Source organism: Hirundo rustica, chromosome 9 (assembly GCF_015227805.2).
Source record: "Hirundo rustica isolate bHirRus1 chromosome 9, bHirRus1.pri.v3, whole genome shotgun sequence".
NCBI classification, from domain to species: Eukaryota; Metazoa; Chordata; class Aves; order Passeriformes; family Hirundinidae; genus Hirundo; species Hirundo rustica.
The window spans coordinates 27,327,984-27,348,201 of record NC_053458.1 but is presented as its reverse complement, the minus strand read 5'-3'; the positions used below and the strand labels follow the sequence as shown (position 1 = coordinate 27,348,201).

The following is a 20,218-nucleotide window of genomic DNA, read 5'->3' as shown; positions in this document are numbered from 1 at the left end:
TCAGCCCTGTGCTGCAGCTCCCGTCCCGCTCCGTTGTCGCCGCTTACATCGCAGCGGTAACTGCAGAGTCCCGCTGAATTACGCATGAGTTTGGGGAGAACCGTGGTCTCTTTGGCTATGTTCTGCTGTTTTAATTAGAACACGAGATAAAGCTTGTGGCTTTATCCTGCAGAGGGGGCAGGGCTAGGTGGCTGGGAGGTTTCTGGGGCTGAGGAGATGTGCCTGTTTGCTTTCCATCATCACCCTCAGCCAGGAACCACACTGCCCTGTGCTTAACCTGTGATTGCAACAAAGGCCCTGTTGTGTTTCTCACCGGCAACGTGTGCTGGCGGGAGCACTGGAGAGCCAGGGCAGATGACATTGCACCTGGAATCTCTAAGGTTAAGAGGGAAATCATGTCAAGAGGCAGCAGAACCAGTAGTCTTTTCCTGCTGCTTGGTGTGTTAAGGGATTGGGAAACTGGGACTGGGACAGTCCTGCCATGCAGCTGTAAAGGGCTTGGGGCCCGGGAGCTTGAAGTTAGATTGGATACAGTGTCTGTCCCCTTCATCTGGGGGGGTCTTGATCTCAGCAGATATTCGAGTAGCAGCATTTTAATGTGACACTCCTTCTGGGCTTAACCTGGCAGGAAAAGGCCAGAAATGAGCAGCAGCATCTCCTGGAAGTTTCCTGGAGCCTCTTCAATGCTGTTCTCATGGGAGATGTTCCTGGCAGGGCCGGCTCCTGCAGGAGGGCTCACTCTGGTGCTTTGAGACAGACTGGGGCAGAAGGGGACGTGCCAACTTGTAAAGCAGCAGGTTTCCTTAAGGGTGACCACTGTTCTAGGGCCACATCCAGTCGGCTGCTGGGTGGAGCCTTGGCTGGACAGTGGCCAGAGCGTTGCCTGCCCCGCTGTGGATGTGGCCCAGCCGTGGGGAAGCACCTGAATTCTGGGGCTGCCACCAGGCTTTTCCAGACCACGGCCTGTGAGGGGACGTTACCACTTTGTAGATTCCTGAGCTGTCCATCTGTTTCATTGTTGTATTGTTTGGGTTCTAGGGTTGTTTTTTATGAAGACAGATTAAATGTAAATAGCCTTTTTTTTTTTGGAACAAACCGCAACGTGCTCGACCTCGTCAACTATTTTATGGTACTAATGCAACACTAATAAAACTGGACATGAAAGCACACACCCGTCCCCTGAGTCGTCTCTCAGCAGGGGCTCCTCTGGCATGCCGGGGGCAGTTGTTTGCAGGAGGAAACAGCAGTGTGGCTTTCTGTGAGGGTTCTCTTGTGGTATTTATCCAGCTTTATGCCACTTCCAGGGGAGAGCTGGTGGATTGGCACATCCTTCCCAGCACCGAACCCTCCTGTAGTTTTTGCAGCCCTGCTATTCTCCTGGCTGCTTCCTTTCCTAGAAGGATCTGCTCACCTCCCGCAGCTCTCCTGGATACGACAGCCCTCTCCAGCACTCAGTGCTCACCTCTGCACAGCCAGAAAGGACCAGGCTGGTGCCTCTTTCTGATCTGGGGGCTGCGTTGGATGGACATTGTGGTGTTGGGGTACCAAGGGGGGCATCTCAGGGGGGAAGACTGAGGCTGTGGCTGCCTGAAGCTGTGTGTGCTTCTGGGAGGACTGTGGGACAGGGATGTGTGGCATTCCAAGCACCTGGGCTTGGCATTGGGGAGTCAGAGGGTGGAGAGATGAAGGAAAGAGGAGAGCTAAGCTGCTGTTTTGAGGAAGGAAGTGAAGAAGAAATTTTGAGAAGTGGGGCCATGGCCATGGTCCTGAGGTTGCTGGAGGCAGAAATGGAAATGCTGTGTTGACCTGAGGGTGAGGGATGGAGGGGTGACAGATGGTGGAGCAAAGAGCTGGGGTGAAGGGAGCCCCCTCAGAGCAGGCCAGGCTGCTCTCAAAGGACACAGCTCTTGGTGGATATCTCAGATGCTCTGCATGGCCTGGCCCAAGCCCTTTGCTGGAAGAGGAGACACAGAACCCACACATGGTGGCACAGAGCAGGCATTGCATCATTCCAGGCAGGAGGAATGGGGGTAGCTCAGGAGAGGGCAAACTCAGTACTCTGGAGTGCAGAAACAGCCATGGAGAGGATCTGGCTGGTGGTGAAATGGGTGGGGGGGAACCATGGGAGAGCTGGGGTAGACAAACATGTGAAGGCTCTGTTCTGGCTGTGCATTTTCTGCACAGGTTCAGCTGTAAACTTGCACTGATGGCCTGGCTGTATGAAAGAAGCACATCCTGAGCATCACCTTTTAGAGCCCATGGAAGAATTTGTCTCAGCACATGAATTAGGGTGTGAGTGGAGGGGACTGGGGTGGTGGAAAGCCTTGTGTGGTGCTGGGGAAGCAGAGCGCCAGCCCCACATCAGCAGGGAGGGCACCAAGCCAAGCACCCTTGGCACACTCTCCTGTTGCCTGGGGGAGAGGAGAAGGAAATGAGGGCCGGGTGGAGCAAGAATGACTTTGGGCTGGAGTGTACCAGGTTGCATGCAATGGGCCTAGAGAGCCTCCCTCATCCACAGGCACTGGGACAGGCGAATTTCTGCCACTCAGCCTAGGGCTGGGCTCTCAAAGCACTGGCATCTTTCTTTTGCAGTTCCGGGCCTTTCTCAGACCATGTGCACCCTCACTGCCATGGAAGAGGCGTCAAACTCAAGTGGTGCCCTGCCAGGATGCACCAAAATCCTTCTGGGAGGTCTGGATTTGCACGGTGGGAGTTGGTGGCACCCACAGGAGTGGGGTTTGGTGGCAGGAGGTGGGGAATTGCAAGAGCTCGCTCCTTCCAAGGCTGAGTCCGGCAGCTCCAGCTCGCCTCTCTCCAACTGCACAACGCCCTGGCCCTGACCACAGCTAACGGCTGCTTAACCTGGAAGAGGAACAGCAGGGAAGATCCAACACGTTTTTGTTGCTATCCTTTAAAACACGATTTAGCATCTGGAAAAAGCAGTCAACGCCACGTGACTGTCCGCTTGTCCGTGTGCAACTACCAAGTGCTCTGGGATGTGATTTGTAAATATTTGTTCTGGGTAATTTTTCTGTGTCCTACCGGATTATTTTGAGCTCGGCAGAGCAGTTGCAGCAGCAGCCTGGGGAGGGCCAGCCCTCGTGTCCTGCGGTGTGCCCAGCGCCTGTGCCGGCACGTGCTTTCCCGGATGGCTCGGGAAGGAGGAAATATCACGGCGGTGCTCCCCGGCGCACTGGCCTTTTTTGGCTGACCGATTTTCACCCCTAGAAGTGTTTGCCTCACTCTGCCGTGCTTCTCGCGCGTATTGGGAACATAAAAGCAGAGCCCTGTGTCCTCCTGGGATCTGAGGACTGTCAGAGATTTGGTGTTATAGGGCTGTTTTCCTAACACACAAAGTGAATTTTAACAAGACCCCTGCTCTTTCTGAAAAGCAGATGTATTTTGGCAGATGTCAATGTTTTGGGTGGTCTTACGTAGGTGTTTCAGTGCTTTGTGAGAAGCAGAGTTGAGGGTGCAGGCAGCAGCTCCGCCTAGTAAAGGGTATAACTGTTTGCACGGTTAACCACTTAGTCCAGCAGAGTTTCATGACATATTTTTTGGCCATCCTGACCCGTGTGACTGTGTGGAGAGGTCCTGGGGTGTCCCCTGGTTTGGGCAACACCAGGTGACTCTTCAGCTCTGTGCTGGAGTCAAGTGTAATCATCCTGCCTTGCCTGAGAGGCCAGCAGTGCTCCAGGTCTGTTTCTGCTGACCATCAGGCGTGTACCTTTTAATAGTGCTTCACCACCCAGCCTTGGCCACACGCATGGAGAAGTCCTCGAGGGGATGGCCTGTCACCTTCACTGCTGCACTTTGTCAGCCCTCGTTGGGGGGCCTGCTGTAAAGGTGTTATGTACCACAGAATGGTGGTTTCTTGGGGTGTTTTTGGCATCAGCCAGTTCCTGTAGGAGAGGAAGTGGCAGTGGCAAGGTGCAAGTTTTGCAGAGTGATCTGGAGCTGACAGCTTTTCAACAACTGCGTAACCACTGCAGGGCTGCTGAGGAGACATCTGGACAGGAGCTGTGCAGGGCTGAAGAAGGGAGGTACCTGCATGGTGCAGCCCTGGTGTGCCCAGGGCCAGGGACACCCACAGGTCAGTGGGCAAGGGAAAGCTAAAGCCATCATTTCATCTCTCAGGCTGACACCTGAGGAGTGGGGAAAGCCCCAGTGTGGCAGTGGGGTACACAAGCACAGAGGAGACCCAAGTGAGACAGCGCAGGAGTGGGGAGTGTGAGCAGGAGGTGTGTGTAGGGCTGGAGGGATGTGCATGGGAAGCATATGGATGTAGGTGCAAGTGTGAGCAGGCTGTGGGTGTGCACAAGCAGGGCTGTGTCTGTGCAGGGACCTGCTGTTCCTGCCCTGGGTGTGGATGGCCTGTGGCAGCTGGGGGTGTGTGTGGGTGTGTGTGTGTCAGTCTGTACCTGAGGACACACTGATGTTTGTGTGTAGGGCTGCCCATGCACGGTCAGGGCTGGTGCATGAGGACAGCAGAGCCTGTTGTGGGGCCCAGGGAGTTGAGTGAGGAGGGTTGTGTGAGGAGAGGGTTGTAGTGAGTGTGCACAGGCTGTCGGTGTGTGTGTGTGTGCCACTGGTGTGTGCACAGGCTGTCAGTGTGTGTGTGTGTGCACAGGCTGTCTGTGTGTGTGTGTGCCAATGGTGTGTACACGGGGTCAGTGTGTGTGCCACTGGTGTGTGCACAGGTGGTGTGTGTGTGCCACTGATGTGCACAGGGTGTCAGTGTGTGTGCCACTGGTGTGTGCACAGGTGGTCAGTGTGTGTGTGTGCACAGGCTGTCTGTGTGTGTGTGTGCACAGGCTGTCAGTGTGTGTGTGTGTGTGCCACTGGTGTGTGCATAGGTGGTCAGTGTGTGTGTGTGCACAGGCTGTCAGTGTGTGTGTGTGCACAGGCTGTCAGTGTGTGTGTGTGCCACTGGTGTGCACAGGCTGTCAGTGTGTGTGTGTGCACAGGCTGTCAGTGTGTGTGTGTGCCACTGGTGTGCACAGGCTGTCAGTGTGTGTGTGTGCACAGGCTGTCAGTGTGTGTGTGTGCACAGGCTGTCAGTGTGTGTGTGTGCCACTGGTGTGCACAGGCTGTCAGTGTGTGTGTGTGCACAGGCGGTCAGTGTGTGTGTGTGCCACTGGTGTGCACAGGCTGTCAGTGTGTGTGTGTGCACACGCGGTCAGTGTGTGTGTGTGCACAGGCGGTCAGTGTGTGTGTGTGTGCACAGGCTGTCAGTGTGTGTGTGTGCCACTGGTGTGCACAGGCTGTCAGTGTGTGTGTGTGTGCACAGGCGGTCAGTGTGTGTGTGTGCACAGGCGGTCAGTGTGTGTGCCACTGGTGTGCACAGGCAGTCAGTGTGTGTGTGTGTGCACAGGCGGTCAGTGTGTGTGTGTGCCACTGGTGTGCACAGGCGGTCAGTGTGTGTGTGTGCACAGGCGGTCAGTGTGTGTGCCACTGGTGTGCACAGGCGGTCAGCGTGCGGCTGTGTGTGAGGACAGGCTGCGTGCGTTTGCGAGGAGGGGCCGTGTGTAGGCGTTCTGTGTGTGTGAGCAGAGGTGCTCTCGGGGTGTTTGTGTGTACAGTCCGTGTGTCCCTGTGTACGTACAGTACTCTCTCCCTGTGTGTGTGAGGAGGCCGTGCCGCCCCCGGCCCCGCTCGCTCCCGTCCCGTCCCTCCCCTCGCAGGCCGGAGCACCGCCCCCACACGCCGCGGGCGGGCGGCTCTGGCTCCTTCCCCTCCTTCCTTCTTTCCCTCCCGCCGCCGCCGCCGCCGCTGCCGCCGGGCCCCCTCCGCCGGGCCGCCGCCCCGCCCTCCGCCTCGCTCCCTCCCCGTCCGCCGGCGCGGCCCCTTTAATTCCCCCGCTCCCCTCCCCCGCCGCCTGCTCCAGCCTCCATTTTCCAGCGGATCCGGCACCTGGAGGCGGCGGCGGCGGGAGCGGCCCGCGCCCCGCACCCGGCCCGCTCGCGGGCATGGCCGCCAACATGTACCGGGTCGGAGGTAAGAGCGGCCGCGGCCCCGCGCCGCCTCCCGCGTGCGGCCGGCGCTCGGGGCCCGGCGGGGCAGGCCCGGGGCGGGGCGGGCGGGGGCCGGGGCAGCCCGGGAGGGGGCCGCGGGCGCGGGGCAGGGGCCCGGGGGGCTGCCCGGGGGAGGGAGGCCTGGCGTGGGGTTCCGCGAGGTGAAGGGCTGCGGGGCCCGGCGCGGGCCGGGCTGGGGCGCTGTGCCCGGGGCTGGGTGAGCTGGGGCGGTGGGCGCAGCGGGATGGCCGAGGTGAGGGGGAGCGGCCGCGTGGGGCCCTACGGAGCACGAGGGTGTGGGGAGACGAGGCGTGTGAGGTTCGAGCTGTGGGGGCTCGGGACGATCCGGGACTGGTGCGGGGTGGGATGGGGGAGCGGGACTGGAGCGGATCAGTCCCGGGGCCAGGCCCCGGAATGGTGCCCGACGTGAAGAGGCTGCTCGGTTGGGGGGTCATGCGAGGTTGTCGGGGTGGGGACCCAGGAGGAGCTGCTGAGATAAGGAGCACAAAGATGGGCAGAGGCCGCTGGTAGACCAGGGGGCTGGTGTGAGGCACGTCCTGCAGATCTTGGCCTCCCCTTCCACTCTTACTGTTTTGTTGTGCGCTTTCCCATTAGTCTTCTGTTCAGGGTTGTGCTCCTGTCTGACTGTCCTTTGTTTTGGCTCACGTGAAGAGAAAAGACAGGCAAAGGGGTTTGGGACTGTGTTTTATGGAACATAAACTGAGGGTGGTCTGGCATGAATTTGTGCTCGGCCATTTTCCTTCATAAAAGCTCTTCTGTGGAGCTTCTTTCTCGCCAGGACTATAGGCTGTACGGGAAGATGTTTTTGTGGAGTTCCCCCCTTTTCAAAATGCCCTGTTTCTTGTGGAGTTCTGCAAACCCGAAGTAAAGTAAACAAGAGAAAAAATATAGCGAAGGTGGCCAAGCCATCCTGTCTGGCTGCTCTCCATCAACAACTACTTTCTGTTATTTCTGCTCTTCTGGCCTAGCCTTTCTTTTTACCCTGAAAAATGCCACTGCTTTTGTCATGTTCGTACTTTTTAATTTTTTTTTTTTTTCTGGTTGCACCTGGTTTCGCAGAGGTGTAAGAGCTAACTCTTGGCTGTCCCAGCTTTGTGTCTTGGGTTGCCCCAAGCTGATAGTGCCTATAGCATTATGTTGGTTTGGAGATGCTGAGAGTAGGATGATAGGCAAGATGAATTGTGGAAATTCACCTTGGTGTGACTTGTAAAGGGAATAGTTTCCTGGAAATTTTTGTTCATCATTGTATGGCCAAGTCTTGTGGGGAGTGTCATCTCTTGGCATTTTGTATGGCTAAATCTGTACTGTGCATCCTACAGAAGGTGGGAAAGCAGCTCTGGAGGTCTCTAGCTTGTCCTCCTGCTAGAAAATGCCCTGGTAGATCTGAGTGCTCAGGGCTGTGTCCATCCCAGGCTCTAAGAATGGTGATGCCACTCTTACTTTGGGCCCCATCCAGTGTTTGACCATGCTTATAGAAAATATTTGGTTCTATGTGCCTAGATGGATTATCTCTTGTTCCAGCTGGGCTCCCCTTTCCGCTTTCCCTCATCCTATCCTTGCTTCTAAGCAGGGCTGGCTGATCTTTGAGGGATGCCATTAGTAATGAGCCCAGTGAAGGTTGTAACTGCTGATTGTGATCCTTTAAACCTGATGTTACAGCTTTCCCCCTACCTTTATTGTCCAGTTTTTCAAGTATTTTTATTGGAAGGATGCTGTGGGAGGCTTAGCGGGGCCTTTGACATGAAGTCAAGGTGTCCAACACCCCCTGCTCTCCCCTGAGCCACAGAGACAGTCTCTTTTTCGCAGATGGGAGAGTCATGTTGGTCAGGTGTGATTTGCCTTTGGAATGTCCATTTTGGCTGGTCTCAGTTACCTTTTTGTCCTTCCTGCACCTGGAAATGGTGCCCAGGATTTGCTCCATAGCCTTTCTGGGCAGAGGACAAGGCAGCTGGCTGATAGCCAAGGTTATGGTGCTCTGTTATGGTCCATATGGATGAAGTCTTGATTTGATGTATTACCAAGATCAACATATGGATGGATGCAGCTGTTTCTGTGTGAGAGCTCCGTTCAGCCTGAGCCCAGGAGTGTGCGTAATCGAATTGTTTCTGACCTCTGGTGCTGCTATCTCCTGCTAATGGTTTTGTGCACTGAAGTTGTGTGTGAACTCCGTGGCAGGATTAAACCCGGAATGGGATTTGTGCACAGTCATTTCATACACTTCCCACTGGAAGACAAACACTCAGCAGATAATCTCTTATTACACTTGTGACTACCGGATGCGCTGCCTGAACTCCAGACCTAACAGCTGCCGAAAGCAGCTTGCTCACTACAGATCAATACTGCTCCTGGAAGTACTTGTTCACTCAGAAGGGATGGTCACCACTTTAGGCCTGGTCATGAAGCACCACGAATTTTTGTTTTCAGAAGCCAGTGGTGGGTTGACAACAAGTGGACATGAGGTGTGTTCTCTCCGCGTGGTCCTGGGTAGAGGAGCTGAGGAGCCCATGCTGTGGGGGCTGAAGTCCTTACCTTTGTGTTGAGAAGCAGAGTGACCAGTCTGGGGGGCTTAGGAGCTGCCCCTTGAATGGCTGTCAGGCTAAGGGTGAGTTGACTGGTGGCATCCAGTCGTTTGCAGAGAGCAACTGGTTCTGCTGGATCCTGCCAAGTTTCTCCTGGTAGGATTCAGGTGGGAAGGGAATTGGTTTCCAGTACAGATGGGGTTGTCACAAGCTAGCACAATTCAGGGGGGATGTATAACTTTGGAAATGTGTGGGGAAGAATGCGAGGGTATCAAATTCCAAAATGTAATGGGGGATCTTGGTTGTTGGCCAGTAGGAAATCCTGGAATCACCTGCCTCTAGTGTAGCAGAAGTGAAGATTTTCTTAACAGCTGCTGTACAGCCATGAAACAAATGGCAGCACAAAGAAAGTGGACTGCTTTCAATTGGAAGGAGTTATGGTGGGCTGGTTTGCCTCTTCATGGAGCGGACTGGCAGCCTGCACGATCACAGACCGTATGGGAATGTTGGATAAACACCAGATCAGAGAAGGTTGGGACCTCTGAGCTGGAATTTGGGGCCTCTGATGAAAAAATGCACGTGGGAGAGTGATGTTCATTGTTCTAGCTAGTGCCAGGCTCTGCTTTCAGGAGAGTGCTGTGTCAGCTGCCTGGAAGAGAACAGGTCATCTTGGTATCAAGAGACTTTCCAGCAGGTATTCTGTCTCCGCCTTCTCCAGGAGAGCTTAACACTGGTGTGACAAGTCTTCCTTTAGTGGTTGCAATTGACTGAGCCCTGCTCCAGGTTTATGCCCCTATGGCATTCCCAAGATGCAGTGAAACAATGATTTCTTGCATTTTCATCTTCACTGGTTTGAGGAACTTAATTTTTTCCACCTCCCTCCTCCTCACTTTTTGTTTTTTCCTGGATTATTTTTAATCTTGCATCAGCTACCCAATCTGGTTCACTGTGGGACTGTGTGAACAGCTGAATGGGCTCAGTGGGAGGGCAGGGAACAAGGGGATGGGAGAGGAAAGGATAGAAAGGATGGAGGAAAAACTACTGAAGACAGCACTTTTGCTGAGACATATGTCAGTTTGTGCTTTCAGATGAAGTGGTTTATGTGTTTTGAACTTTTACAGGTTACCCTCTTGTTTGGGAGCATGCTTAGCTATGAAATTATCGCTGGTTTTGAGTCTGTGGTACATTTAAGGTATGTTTAAATGGCATTAGGAGATCTGATCACAAGTCAGTTAAGCATAGGAGTACTTGCTTTGTCTAACACCTTTAAAGTGAGGGAAGTGATGACCCACAGTGCCTGACGTGGGCACCTAAGGTTCACAGCAGCTTTATTCTGGTGTGCTGGAGGCTGAAGCTCCAGAACTTACTGGATGTTGTTCATTACTTTATAGCTGGTGGTGGTGTGTCTGTCTGCCTGTGCTGCAGTCACACATCTTATTTCAGTGTAATCCCCACAGTTTTTAAGAATGGCAATATGACATAATCTCTGCTGCCCCAGGGCGCTATGAATGCATGGGTGGGGACTGTGATGGCCCCCATCCCATTCCATACTCCCACTTGGCACCCAGGCTCTTGTGGCAGCCTACAGCTCTTGGCTTCCATAGTGCTGCCGGAGAGCTGTGAGCCCAGGGATGGTGCATCAGTCCACTTGACATCACAGTAATGTCAATAATAATTGTTCAAGCTTTCCTGGTAGAGAACTGAGAGCTGTTAGGGAGGCTTACTAGAACATATTGCTGAGTCCGAATCTGGAGCAAATTCAGATTGTTTAACTGCAGGACACTTGTAAACCTTCTCCTAACACCTTGTTTTGTTGTGAGTATGTATGTGTTTTGGGTGACAGGAGGGGTTACTCTGCAATATCCTTGTTTTGGTTGTGCTCGCTGGGATTTTGTTTTCTAACTTTGCAGGTAACCTGAGCTAAGAATGGGTTTAGTGGAGAGTGGTATTAAATAACCTGTAAAGATAAAAATGAGAGTTTATTCTTGAAAATTACTAATAGACTTCTGTAGTCATTTGCCCTAATAAATTTAGGACAGCTTCTGGCTTATCACCTTTCAGCAACAGCTAGGCAGTGGGTTTCTTCATCTTTTCCTTTCACTGTTTCCAGTTACACAAGTTTATCTTGCATGTTTTGCAGTCTCCTTTCCCTTCTCCCCCATATCAGACTGCTTCAGCATTTGTTAGCCTTTTATTAGGAAAGGCTGCATGGGGGAGAGTGTTATCAGCCAGCTTAGGTGTGTTTGGGGGCTGGAGCTGTGAGAGTCCTGGACCTGTAACAGCTGCACACCATTTGCTGCTGGCACAGTGGAGTGAAAGGACTAAAGTTGTTTCTGCTCTGTTGGTGAGTTGAGGCAGTTCCTGGGTTGGTGGATGGGAGCCTGTGCCAGGGCAGCGCTCTGGGAGGGCTGGGTGGCACTGCTGGAGGTCTGGGGAGTGGCTGAGGTACTCCTTGGCAGTGCCCGCTTTGCTCCTTGGTGTTTTGTCTTTCAGTGATGGGGAATAAAAGACACTTGATAAGAAACTGTGGAAAAAAGACTCTTAAAACTTGTTTTAAAATCTTGTTAACCAACAAGATTTTGGTGAATGTCAAAGATCTTCCTTTCACTTGCATCTAGTTGTTTTTCAAGCAAGTTTTGATGTTTAAGCATCCTGACTTTAAATAAATAGAGAGCATGGTTTCTCCCCAGGAGGATGAGAAGGGAATGAGGTGGTTGCTGTTACTGTTTTTACTTTGATTTATAAACCACTCGTGAGCAGTTTGGGGTCACTTGAAAGCAAAGGTATGAACTGTGGAAGCTGGCTTCTGGTGGTAGTTCTGGGCATCTGCTGGCAAAAAGTAGCCGGTGAAATCAGTGTTACTTCTGCACCAAGTAAGGTGTGTTTTACACTGTGTCTCACATTATTGTTTTTTAAATCCTCAAGCAGGTGAGTGACTAAGCCCTGCACCTGCTTTGCCTCGGTTTCTCATGAGGTTTGGGTAGCTGGAACTTTTGGGAGAGGTGCTCTTGTAAGGTAATTACAATTCGAGTTCTTTGGAGCTCACCATCATAAATCCAGTATACAAAGAGGCCCTGCTTCAGAGTTATCTTTGAAGTTCTAGAATGGTTCCTTGTCCCCTCTTTACTTGTAAAATCAAGTCTGTGAGGATCTGCATAGTACTGCTCAAGCTTTTGGGCTGTAGCCCAGTCCCGAAGAAACCATGTACATGTTCTTCTCTTCCAGCTCTTTGGCTTGTTCACCTTTAGGAAGGAGAAGTGTTTGTGAGATAATTTTTACTTGGCATTGATCAGTGAAGCAAAGCAGTTAGTTGGTGGCTTTAAAGTGAGTTTGCCAGTGGCAAAAAGATTTGGGCTTCTCCAGTCCTTTACAGCGGTTACTTGCCAGCTGTTGAGTCTCCATGGTGCCTGGGCTTCCCTGGCTTTGGTTCTGTGCATTGCCATATCGTGATCCATGTCAGATGTGGCCCATGGTAATGTTCTGTTAAATTTCACACAATGTGCTCTGGTTAATTTGGGGACTTTATGGTTTTGTGCAAGATGTAGGAGGACAGATGACACTTGACCAAGTATAAAGTTAGTGTGGTGTGAACAGAGAATTCTTGATTTAGCACAGGGCTTCTCCTTACATAGTTAAGGTATAAACATCTGAGCAAATTTGAACTGGGCAAGTGAGACAGTTTCTGTGGATGTTTCTTTTGATTATGTTGATTTAAGATGTTTCTTTTGATAGGGTGTCCATTGAAGCAGTTGTAGCTGTCCTCTCCGTCCTTTGCTGGGCTTACACAGTTTGGCCTGGCTGTGCTGCAGAGCAGTGCTTGGTTTGGTTGGAGACAGTTTTCTGACCCGTATGAGTGCCTAACTGGGTTTAACAAGGAGAGGCTGTCACAACCTGAGGGGGTGGTATGAGAGGGCGGGGGATGAATCAGCTTCACTGGCACTCTTGTTTGAAGAAACATCTGCAGAAACGCTGGCAGGAGTTTACACTTTGTCCGTGTTTTGCATTGTGAAGCCGTGATGTTTTTGATCTGGCACTGAAACCCCTACCTTTGGACTTAATATATTGTCATACTGTGGCCTGAGCAGTTCATTCACGTTGGCAAAGTGGAGTTCAACGTTGCTTTTAAACAAACAAGCAAACCCAAACAAGAATCACAACTTTTTTTCGTTTGTTTGCTTCTGGAGGGTGATGCCAAACTTGGTGTCTTGAGTACTACAGAGGTTCTTGTTTTGCAGCTCTTGAGATTCTTGCGGGGAACACGATGCTAGTTTCTTGTCATCTTTGCTGCCTAAATATCTTTTGGAAAATAATGCTTTTCTTATCTGTCCTTAGCAATGAGAATTACAACAGAACAGGCTGTTTTCTTGGCTGCTACAGATGGTGATTGTTGTTAGGGTACAGTTTGAGGATACTCCTCTTCCATTCCCCCTACCCCCTCCAAATACTCCCCCACGTTTTAAGGAACTCTCTTACTATTTCGTGTCTGGCTCAAGTGTTTCTCTGCTCAAGTGACTCTTCTGTAAATTAGACCATCCTGGTCTTCCCTTGCAACATGCCTTTGGGGAAAGGTTTTTCTTTTTTTAAGCCTGAACTATTTCCATGTTATTGACGCACAAAGAATGGCACTGGATGGGGCTGAAATTACATAGGCTCACAACTTTGCTGCTGCAGAAAATGTTTTTATGGCTACATTCTTGGGAGCTGAAGTGACAGGAGAGTCAATGCAGAGGGGGCTTTGTGTCCACAGGCCTTCAAATCATATTTCAGTATCTCCTGTAGAGCACAGAATGAAAAAGTGGTTCTTCAGGATCATTTAGCATAGGCTTGTCCTGCAGGAAGCTGGAGGGAGTTGACTCAGTGAACCTGAAGTGTCAGTGCCACATGCAAATGTGCCTTAGTTATAGCTGGAATATTGGGAGTGGATTAATTGAAATTGGTTTTCCTGAATTGCCATGTAATTGATTTCTAACAGCAAAATTGCTTCTTTTTCCTTGGGTAGTGCTTTGGAAGCCTAATTTTATTTCCAGGATTCTTGAACAGTTTCTTTTCAAGTCTTGATTGTACAGACTTTTTGTCTCCTTTGGGGTGCCATCCCTAGCGGCAGTTACTCCGGTATGGCATAGTTCTTATCTAAGAGAGACCCATGAAGTACAGCTGACACCCATAACATTTGTCAAAAATACTAGCACACTCCTGTCCTTTGGTTTTTTCCTACAGATGTCTGCAAGTGAAAACAGCCAACAGTGCTGTGAGGAACAGAAATAAGAACATTGACAATTTAAAAGTTGTGGGTTTTCTTCCATGAGGTGGTTCTTCCCTTTCTTCTGTTCTCCTTGCTTCGGAATTTTACACTTTAACTGGAAAAGGTAGCATCTGTAGGAGCTTTGTGGCTCATGCAGAGCTGAGCTCTTCAGTCCCATGGCTACTGCTGTGAGGCAGAATACCTGCCTTCTTCCCTGGCAGAGGGGAAACACTTGGGAGCATACCTGGCCATTGTGAATTAGAGTAGAAGTTAATTGAGCCTAGCCCAGGACCTGCCTTGAGGAGCACTTGCCAATAGTGGAGTTGAGAGGTGCATCAGAAAGCAAGGACTTTTGATAATTCCTTCAAACACTCTGGAATCTCCAGTGATTTACTTTGAAACCTAGTCTATTAATTGTTTCTGAAACAGGAACCATTTCATATCTCTGTCTTACCTTTCTCACTTTCTCCTGTAGTTTGTGTATCTATGTCTTTAAGATAGAGAATGATGATCAGAACTTAATTATCTTTGAGACTTCTGTCCGTTTCTGAAATGTCTGAACAAAGGGTTCAGGAGTTAATAGGGAAGAATTAATGCATGGATAATGGAGTTGCATAAACATTGTTTCATTAAGAATCAGGCAAAAAATGGTATGAGATGGCTGGACAGGAATTTTTCTTGCCCCCTCTCTTGACATGGTAGAAAACAAAGAACAAAACACCTCTGGGAAGTTCCAAATATCATTATGTTTCAGAGTGTAAACTGGAGCAAGCAGTCAACAGTGTGTCCAAGCAAGCTGCATGTCATTAACTTGGATTTATTTTTCTTTTTACTCAAAAAGATAGATTATGTCTTACCTTGAGTAGATTCCTGTATGGAAGGCATTTAATTTTTGTTTGTATCTATTATCGGTCCTTCAGAGTTCGGTGTTTTGGTGTTTTTTTCGTTGTTGTTGTTGCAATAATTCTTGCTATAAGAGCTGACATGGATAAAGGTGGATAAACTTTTTTGTAGGTCTGTGCATAATCTCTAGTTCTGTTACATGGATCTTGCTATGAATTGCTTCTCCTTTGAGTTATGGTTTGGGTAATACTGAATCTGAATTTTTGGAGGCCTGTCAGAAAAAGTGATCCATGGGTTACATCTCAAAACAGCCAGGTAACATTGGCCGTCCCTTTGTCATTCTTGCACATTTGGAAGAAAATATAACATGAACATTTTGTGTACCATGTGTATGTGTATATAATTGTTGCTCAAGAAACAGAGCAAAGCTGGCTTGATTTAACTGGGGTACTTCAACTTATCGCTGCTAAACCCCTGTGTGCTTGGCAATTCCACATTTTTTTTAAGGAGTTGGGTGGTAGTGGTGGTATTTGCCTCAGCACGTGCTGCCTCTTCCTCAGCTTTATGTATCCACTGTAGCCACAAATACTGCTCTCCTGTAAATACTAATTGAGCCTGTGCTGACAGTATATCTTTTAATACCTTTGTTGATCTGTGAAAGACATTAATTTGGAAATACATGGTTTGTGTATATGGCTGGATGTATTAGACCCCACAATTCCTTCAGCAATAGAAAGAACCGTTTTTGTTTTGCCTTTCTGGCAATGAAAATACTGTGCTGCTGATGCTTTCTGTGTTGAAACTCTGTCTGCTCTGTAACTGAACATTTTATCAGGTGACTGCTGCTGTGAGTGATGCTGCTTTTTGAAGTCAGAAGGCAGTAGAACTTGTTCTCTGCCAGGTGAGATTGCAGGACTTGTAGAGTTGCCTCTCCAGCCTCCTCTTTCACACCAAGAGGGATTGTATTATCCAGAATGTAAAATGATTGGCAGGTTAGGGACAAAGCTGGTGAATAATTTGAAAACTGGAACTTACTAATGGAAACTGTCCCAAAGTTGAATTGGAGAGCCCAGAGTATGCAGAGGCACGTATTTCCTGTAAAATATATTATAAAATAAGCAGGTCATCAGAAGTTAATGCACTCTCTTGATGCTTGTCTTTAATTCAGAGCAGCAGCTTTATGGGTTAGGAAGGCGAAATATTTACAACTGTGAAGTTACTTCTTTATCTCATGTCTGGAATTGCACATTGTACCCTGCAGTGGTAGTGAGTGTGGGAAGAGGAAGGCTGCAGTTTCCCTCATATCCCGAGTACATCTGTAGGCTGGTGCAGTACTCCCTGTGTAAGACTTTTGGGGGGTAGAGTCGGGAATACTCAGCCAGGTCAGTCCTCAGAAAGCACTGGTAGCTTGAAAGGCAAGTGTGCGTTGGGATGGATAAAAATACTTTGGGGCATTTTTGCAACTTGATCACCTAAAAGCCCATAAGGTTATTAGGTAGCTCAGACATGTCTAATCTTATAAATATATGACCTCTAGACAGTGTATGTTATTTTGCTGTACCCCCTCCTGATTTTCATTTCCATGTAGACATAAGCAGCAGCTGACATGAAGGAGGCAGGGGGGAAGCTCTCTTGCAGTCTTAAAAACACATGAGAGCAAAAAGAAATTCTGTTATGTTAACTGCGAATTGAGAACTGTTATTTTACTGCCTTTATGGAAGATTTTCATCTCCTGTGGTCTGTAGGCTGTCATTCTGGTTTTAGCTGCTGTACTTGTGTCTGTGCGTTCTCGCAGTTCAGTCGTTACCTGTGTAATACAACGTTGCTTTCTGGCAAATTGTGTTGTGCATATTCAGAAAAAGTGTTATGGGCTATAAAGGCTTTTTTTGGGGTAGATTTATGTATGTGGCTACTTCTGCTCTGTAACAGCACAAGCTAGGGGAAGAACTACATTTTGAGTTTGTCAGAAGGCGATGATCTGTGTGATGGTCCTTACTGCGTTTTGGTATTTCCACACTCCTCAGTCATTGTTGTAGCCTGATCACAGATAACTGTGTCATGCATGAGTGATGCCATTAATCATGATCGTGGTATGGATGCACGGCTGATTAATTCAGGGGATGGTGAGCTGAAGCTAACAGCTGTTGTGAAGGTATGGGGTTGAAGCTCTCTTCAGGGAGCTGGATGGTGAGGGATTGTCTTCATGTGCTTTTTATTGGTTAGGGGGCATGTCATGCCTGTGTGATGCCGAGCAGTTCTAGGCTGGTCCTTTTCTTCGTTTTTGTGAGTAGGAAAGCAAATTAATCAGCAAGGATAGATAGTTGTGTTGAATGGTCTGACTTGTTTTGTTTGCTATCAGGTTCTACTTTTCTGTCCCTAGACCTTATTTTCCGTTTTAGTGAATTCTTCCTTCCTGTTCTTAGTAGGAGTTGAGATGTGTATCTCCCTGTAGATGTCCCTTAAGATTTGCTAATTTTGTCTCCTTGCCCATCCCCTCTTTCAGTCCAGGGTACAGGACCCCAGCAGTTGTGCTCGTATGGGATGTCTCCCATTAACATCTGCATTGCTGGGAGTCTGTGGAAGGTTTCTGTTATTTTGCGTGTGTGTGTGTGCATGCACGGGCATCTGCAGTTGTAGGCACCGCCCTGAAAGCAAACAGGGAGTAATATTAGTTGGGTAGGCAGTATGAGATAGCGTGCGCTTCCATGAATTGGGGGGAAGCTGGAGGTGAAGTGGAAGAGCTACTCAAGGAGAAAGACAGTGTTTTGGAGTATAGGGCCCGGTGATGTGCCTCCTTGGAACCTCCTGTGCAGAAAACCAGTCTTCTTGGGCTTGGCTGCTTGTGGAGCAGTTTCAGAGGAGTGTTCTCACCAGCCCAGGCATCAGTTTGGAGAGTGGTTTGTTGAACTTAAAATTTCCATGTTGTACATGTGGAACAGGAATTCAAATGATTCTCTGCAGCATAGCATTTTGATTTTACTTCTGGTATTTAAAATCTCAATGAAAAATGCAAGTACTTCCTCTGATATGCATTATTTTGTGTTACGTGATTTGCAGTGTGCTCTGCATTACTTGCAGAGAGGAAGAAGCCCTTTTCCAGGTAATTTGAGCAATGGGAAATAGGTCTCCATTAGTCCCATAGCTAAAGGTGAAATGCTTAGCATAGCTGTGGCATTAATCTAGAACATGGATGAGATGTACTGGGCTGTGGATTTGACATGGTGAAGCCATCTGGCACTGGCCTAAGAATGCACCTCTGCACTGTCATGTGTCAGCTCTTGGAGCATCCTGAGGGACAGGTTTGGTTCTGCCTTTCTGCCAGCAGTGTGCAGACCACAGTGGCTCCTGTGAGCTTGGTTTGCAGTTGTTGGTCACACAGTGTGGGTCTGGGGATGCTCCTGCTGCTGACCAAGACAGTGTTGGGGGGGATTTATTATTCAGTACTGTTGGATACCACTGTGAGGTGTTTGTTAAACTATTCATCTATGATAAGCTTTCTTTTAATCCATGCCAGATTTTACAATCAATAAACTGTAGTTACTTGAAAAATCAAGTTAATGTTCACTTGAGGTATAAAATGTGTCTCTGGGAATATGTGTGTGTACATGCACACGAAAAGCTGATTAAAAATGGTGTGAACTTATGAGCATTTGTAGCAGCCACCTGACACTCAGGGGATTAAAGACAAGGTTATATTTTCAAGATATAGATTGACATTTCCTTTAGTTTTAATTTCTAAATTTTCAGGCACAGTGTATACAAAAGTAATATTTTTTGCATCTACCTCAGTCAAAGTACTTGAAGTGAGGAGTAGCTGGTTGTCGTAGGAATTACTGGAGGGAAAGAACTCATCCTTTCTTCACTTGTTGGAGCCTTCCAGTCAGAAGTGGTTAGTGAGCTTGGAGAGGCACCTCGAAGCTTCAACATCTCTACTGCAGTGCCCTTGTTGGTCATGGGTGGTTCTGCCGTGGGAGAAGTAATTTCTCTTTACTCTGCTGATCAGTAAATTGCTTAATGCCCACCATTGTTATTTCAGTCAGCTGTTGCTGAAGCTGCCAATTATCTGTTTGGTTTTGTGACTTCTGGTAGAGTTGGTCATAGTAACGTTGAGCCTGTTGTTTCCTGTTTGATGTGCTGCTCAGAGCCAGTGTTTGGGAATGGAAATTTAGGATCTAGTTACTTGGGTTTTTTAACCATTTCTGGTATCAACCCACAAAGTTTTCTACAAACCAGATGTCCAAACTCTATTTCTCACTTGAGACTTTCCACCAGTTTAAAGGCTGCAAGGATGTGCTATTTAAGAGGAACTAACTCTTGCAGTTGGGAAAGAAAGTTTTGGAGTCACTTAGACACTTGTTAGCATGTGTGAAGATGGCTGAAGATCAGTCTGAGAGGCCTGGAGCTCAGGATGCATAAAAATATCAAAAACTGGGTGTGCTATTTCAGTGATTCTTAGCTCTGGTTACACTCTATGGTTGGGTAACCCGAGACTCGTGCTGAGCATAAGCATTGAAACTCTTGGCTTGTCACTACAACCCAGACCAGGTTGGGACTTCATTAGCGAGGTGTCTTGACAACACCACACTTTTTTGACAAGAGTTTGGAAAATAGAATTGTTAAGAACTGTTGCTCTTGGGATTGTAACCCCTGGGATTCCTGCTTAGTGAATCTCTCCTAAGGCCGCCAGCCCCATTGAACGTGCAAGAGGGCACTTGGGTTGGTTGCAGGTAGCGCAGGAGCAGCTTCCTTGGGGTCATTTGCCCGGCGGTCACTGCTGTGCTCGTGTCCCACGCAACAAGTCTGTAAATCCTGGGAGACCTATGGATGACGGGCTGTAAGCAGCAGTTTGAAAAAAGGTGTGTCCGCAGCTCGAGGGTTGTTACACAGAGCAGGTGGAAGGGCTGTGATGGATAAATGCCCTGGTGTCTGTCTGGTCAGCCCACAGATAAATGGGGTTCCCTTCACTCTCCCGGTGCAGTTTTTCCAGGAGCAGAGACCTTTGGGGGACATCTTCCTTCCTCTGGGCTGGGGAGAACAGTATCTGTGCTTTCCACAGCCCTTTTAGCAAGGATTTCAGGGGGTTTGAGGGTAACCCTCAGTAGCTGTCCCTATTTACAGAGGGCGGACACCGGCTGAGCATCATGGTAATGTAAGCGTTGCAAAAAAATCACCTGAGGCGTGCCTGGAGGCTACGGGTGTTTTGTTCCAAACACAAATGAGCTGGGAAATCTGGAGGGAAATCGTCTTCGATAGTCCTGGAAGGAATTGTCAGATCTGTGTGCAAGGTCAGCACCTTGTCAGCGGGGAGGTGGATTCAGCCCCCTCTTTGTTCAGGCTTAGGGTTTGGCTCCTGGAGTATTGGGACAGAAAGGCCAAGCTGTTGAGAACTCCTGGGCATCTGTTTTTTTAAGGGGTGCTTAAGCTTGGAGTTCCTTAATTCCAAATAATTTATATGGCATTCCTGCATGATGCATGTTTTTGTGATTTTTTTTTTTTTTCTTATTTTTTTTGTCTGAAGGCACTACCTTTGGTAAAGAACTTGGGTTTTTTCCTTTAACTTTAGGTGTTTATCCTGCTTG

The 20,218-nt window shown here is 49.0% G+C and overlaps 1 protein-coding gene across 5 annotated transcripts in view; it reads left to right on the top strand.

Annotated features, from left to right (window-relative positions):
* The first annotated feature begins 5,905 nt into the window (after positions 1-5,905).
* Positions 5,906-20,218, top strand: part of MTA1 (metastasis associated 1) — a 75,163-nt gene continuing 60,850 nt past the window's right edge. For all 5 annotated transcript variants that reach the window (XM_040072632.1, XM_040072631.1, XM_040072630.1 and 2 more), the window contains exon 1: positions 5,906-5,997. In XM_040072632.1, the coding sequence (XP_039928566.1) occupies positions 5,970-5,997 (28 nt within the window). In that variant the 5' untranslated portion in view covers positions 5,906-5,969. The remainder of the gene's footprint in view (positions 5,998-20,218) is intronic.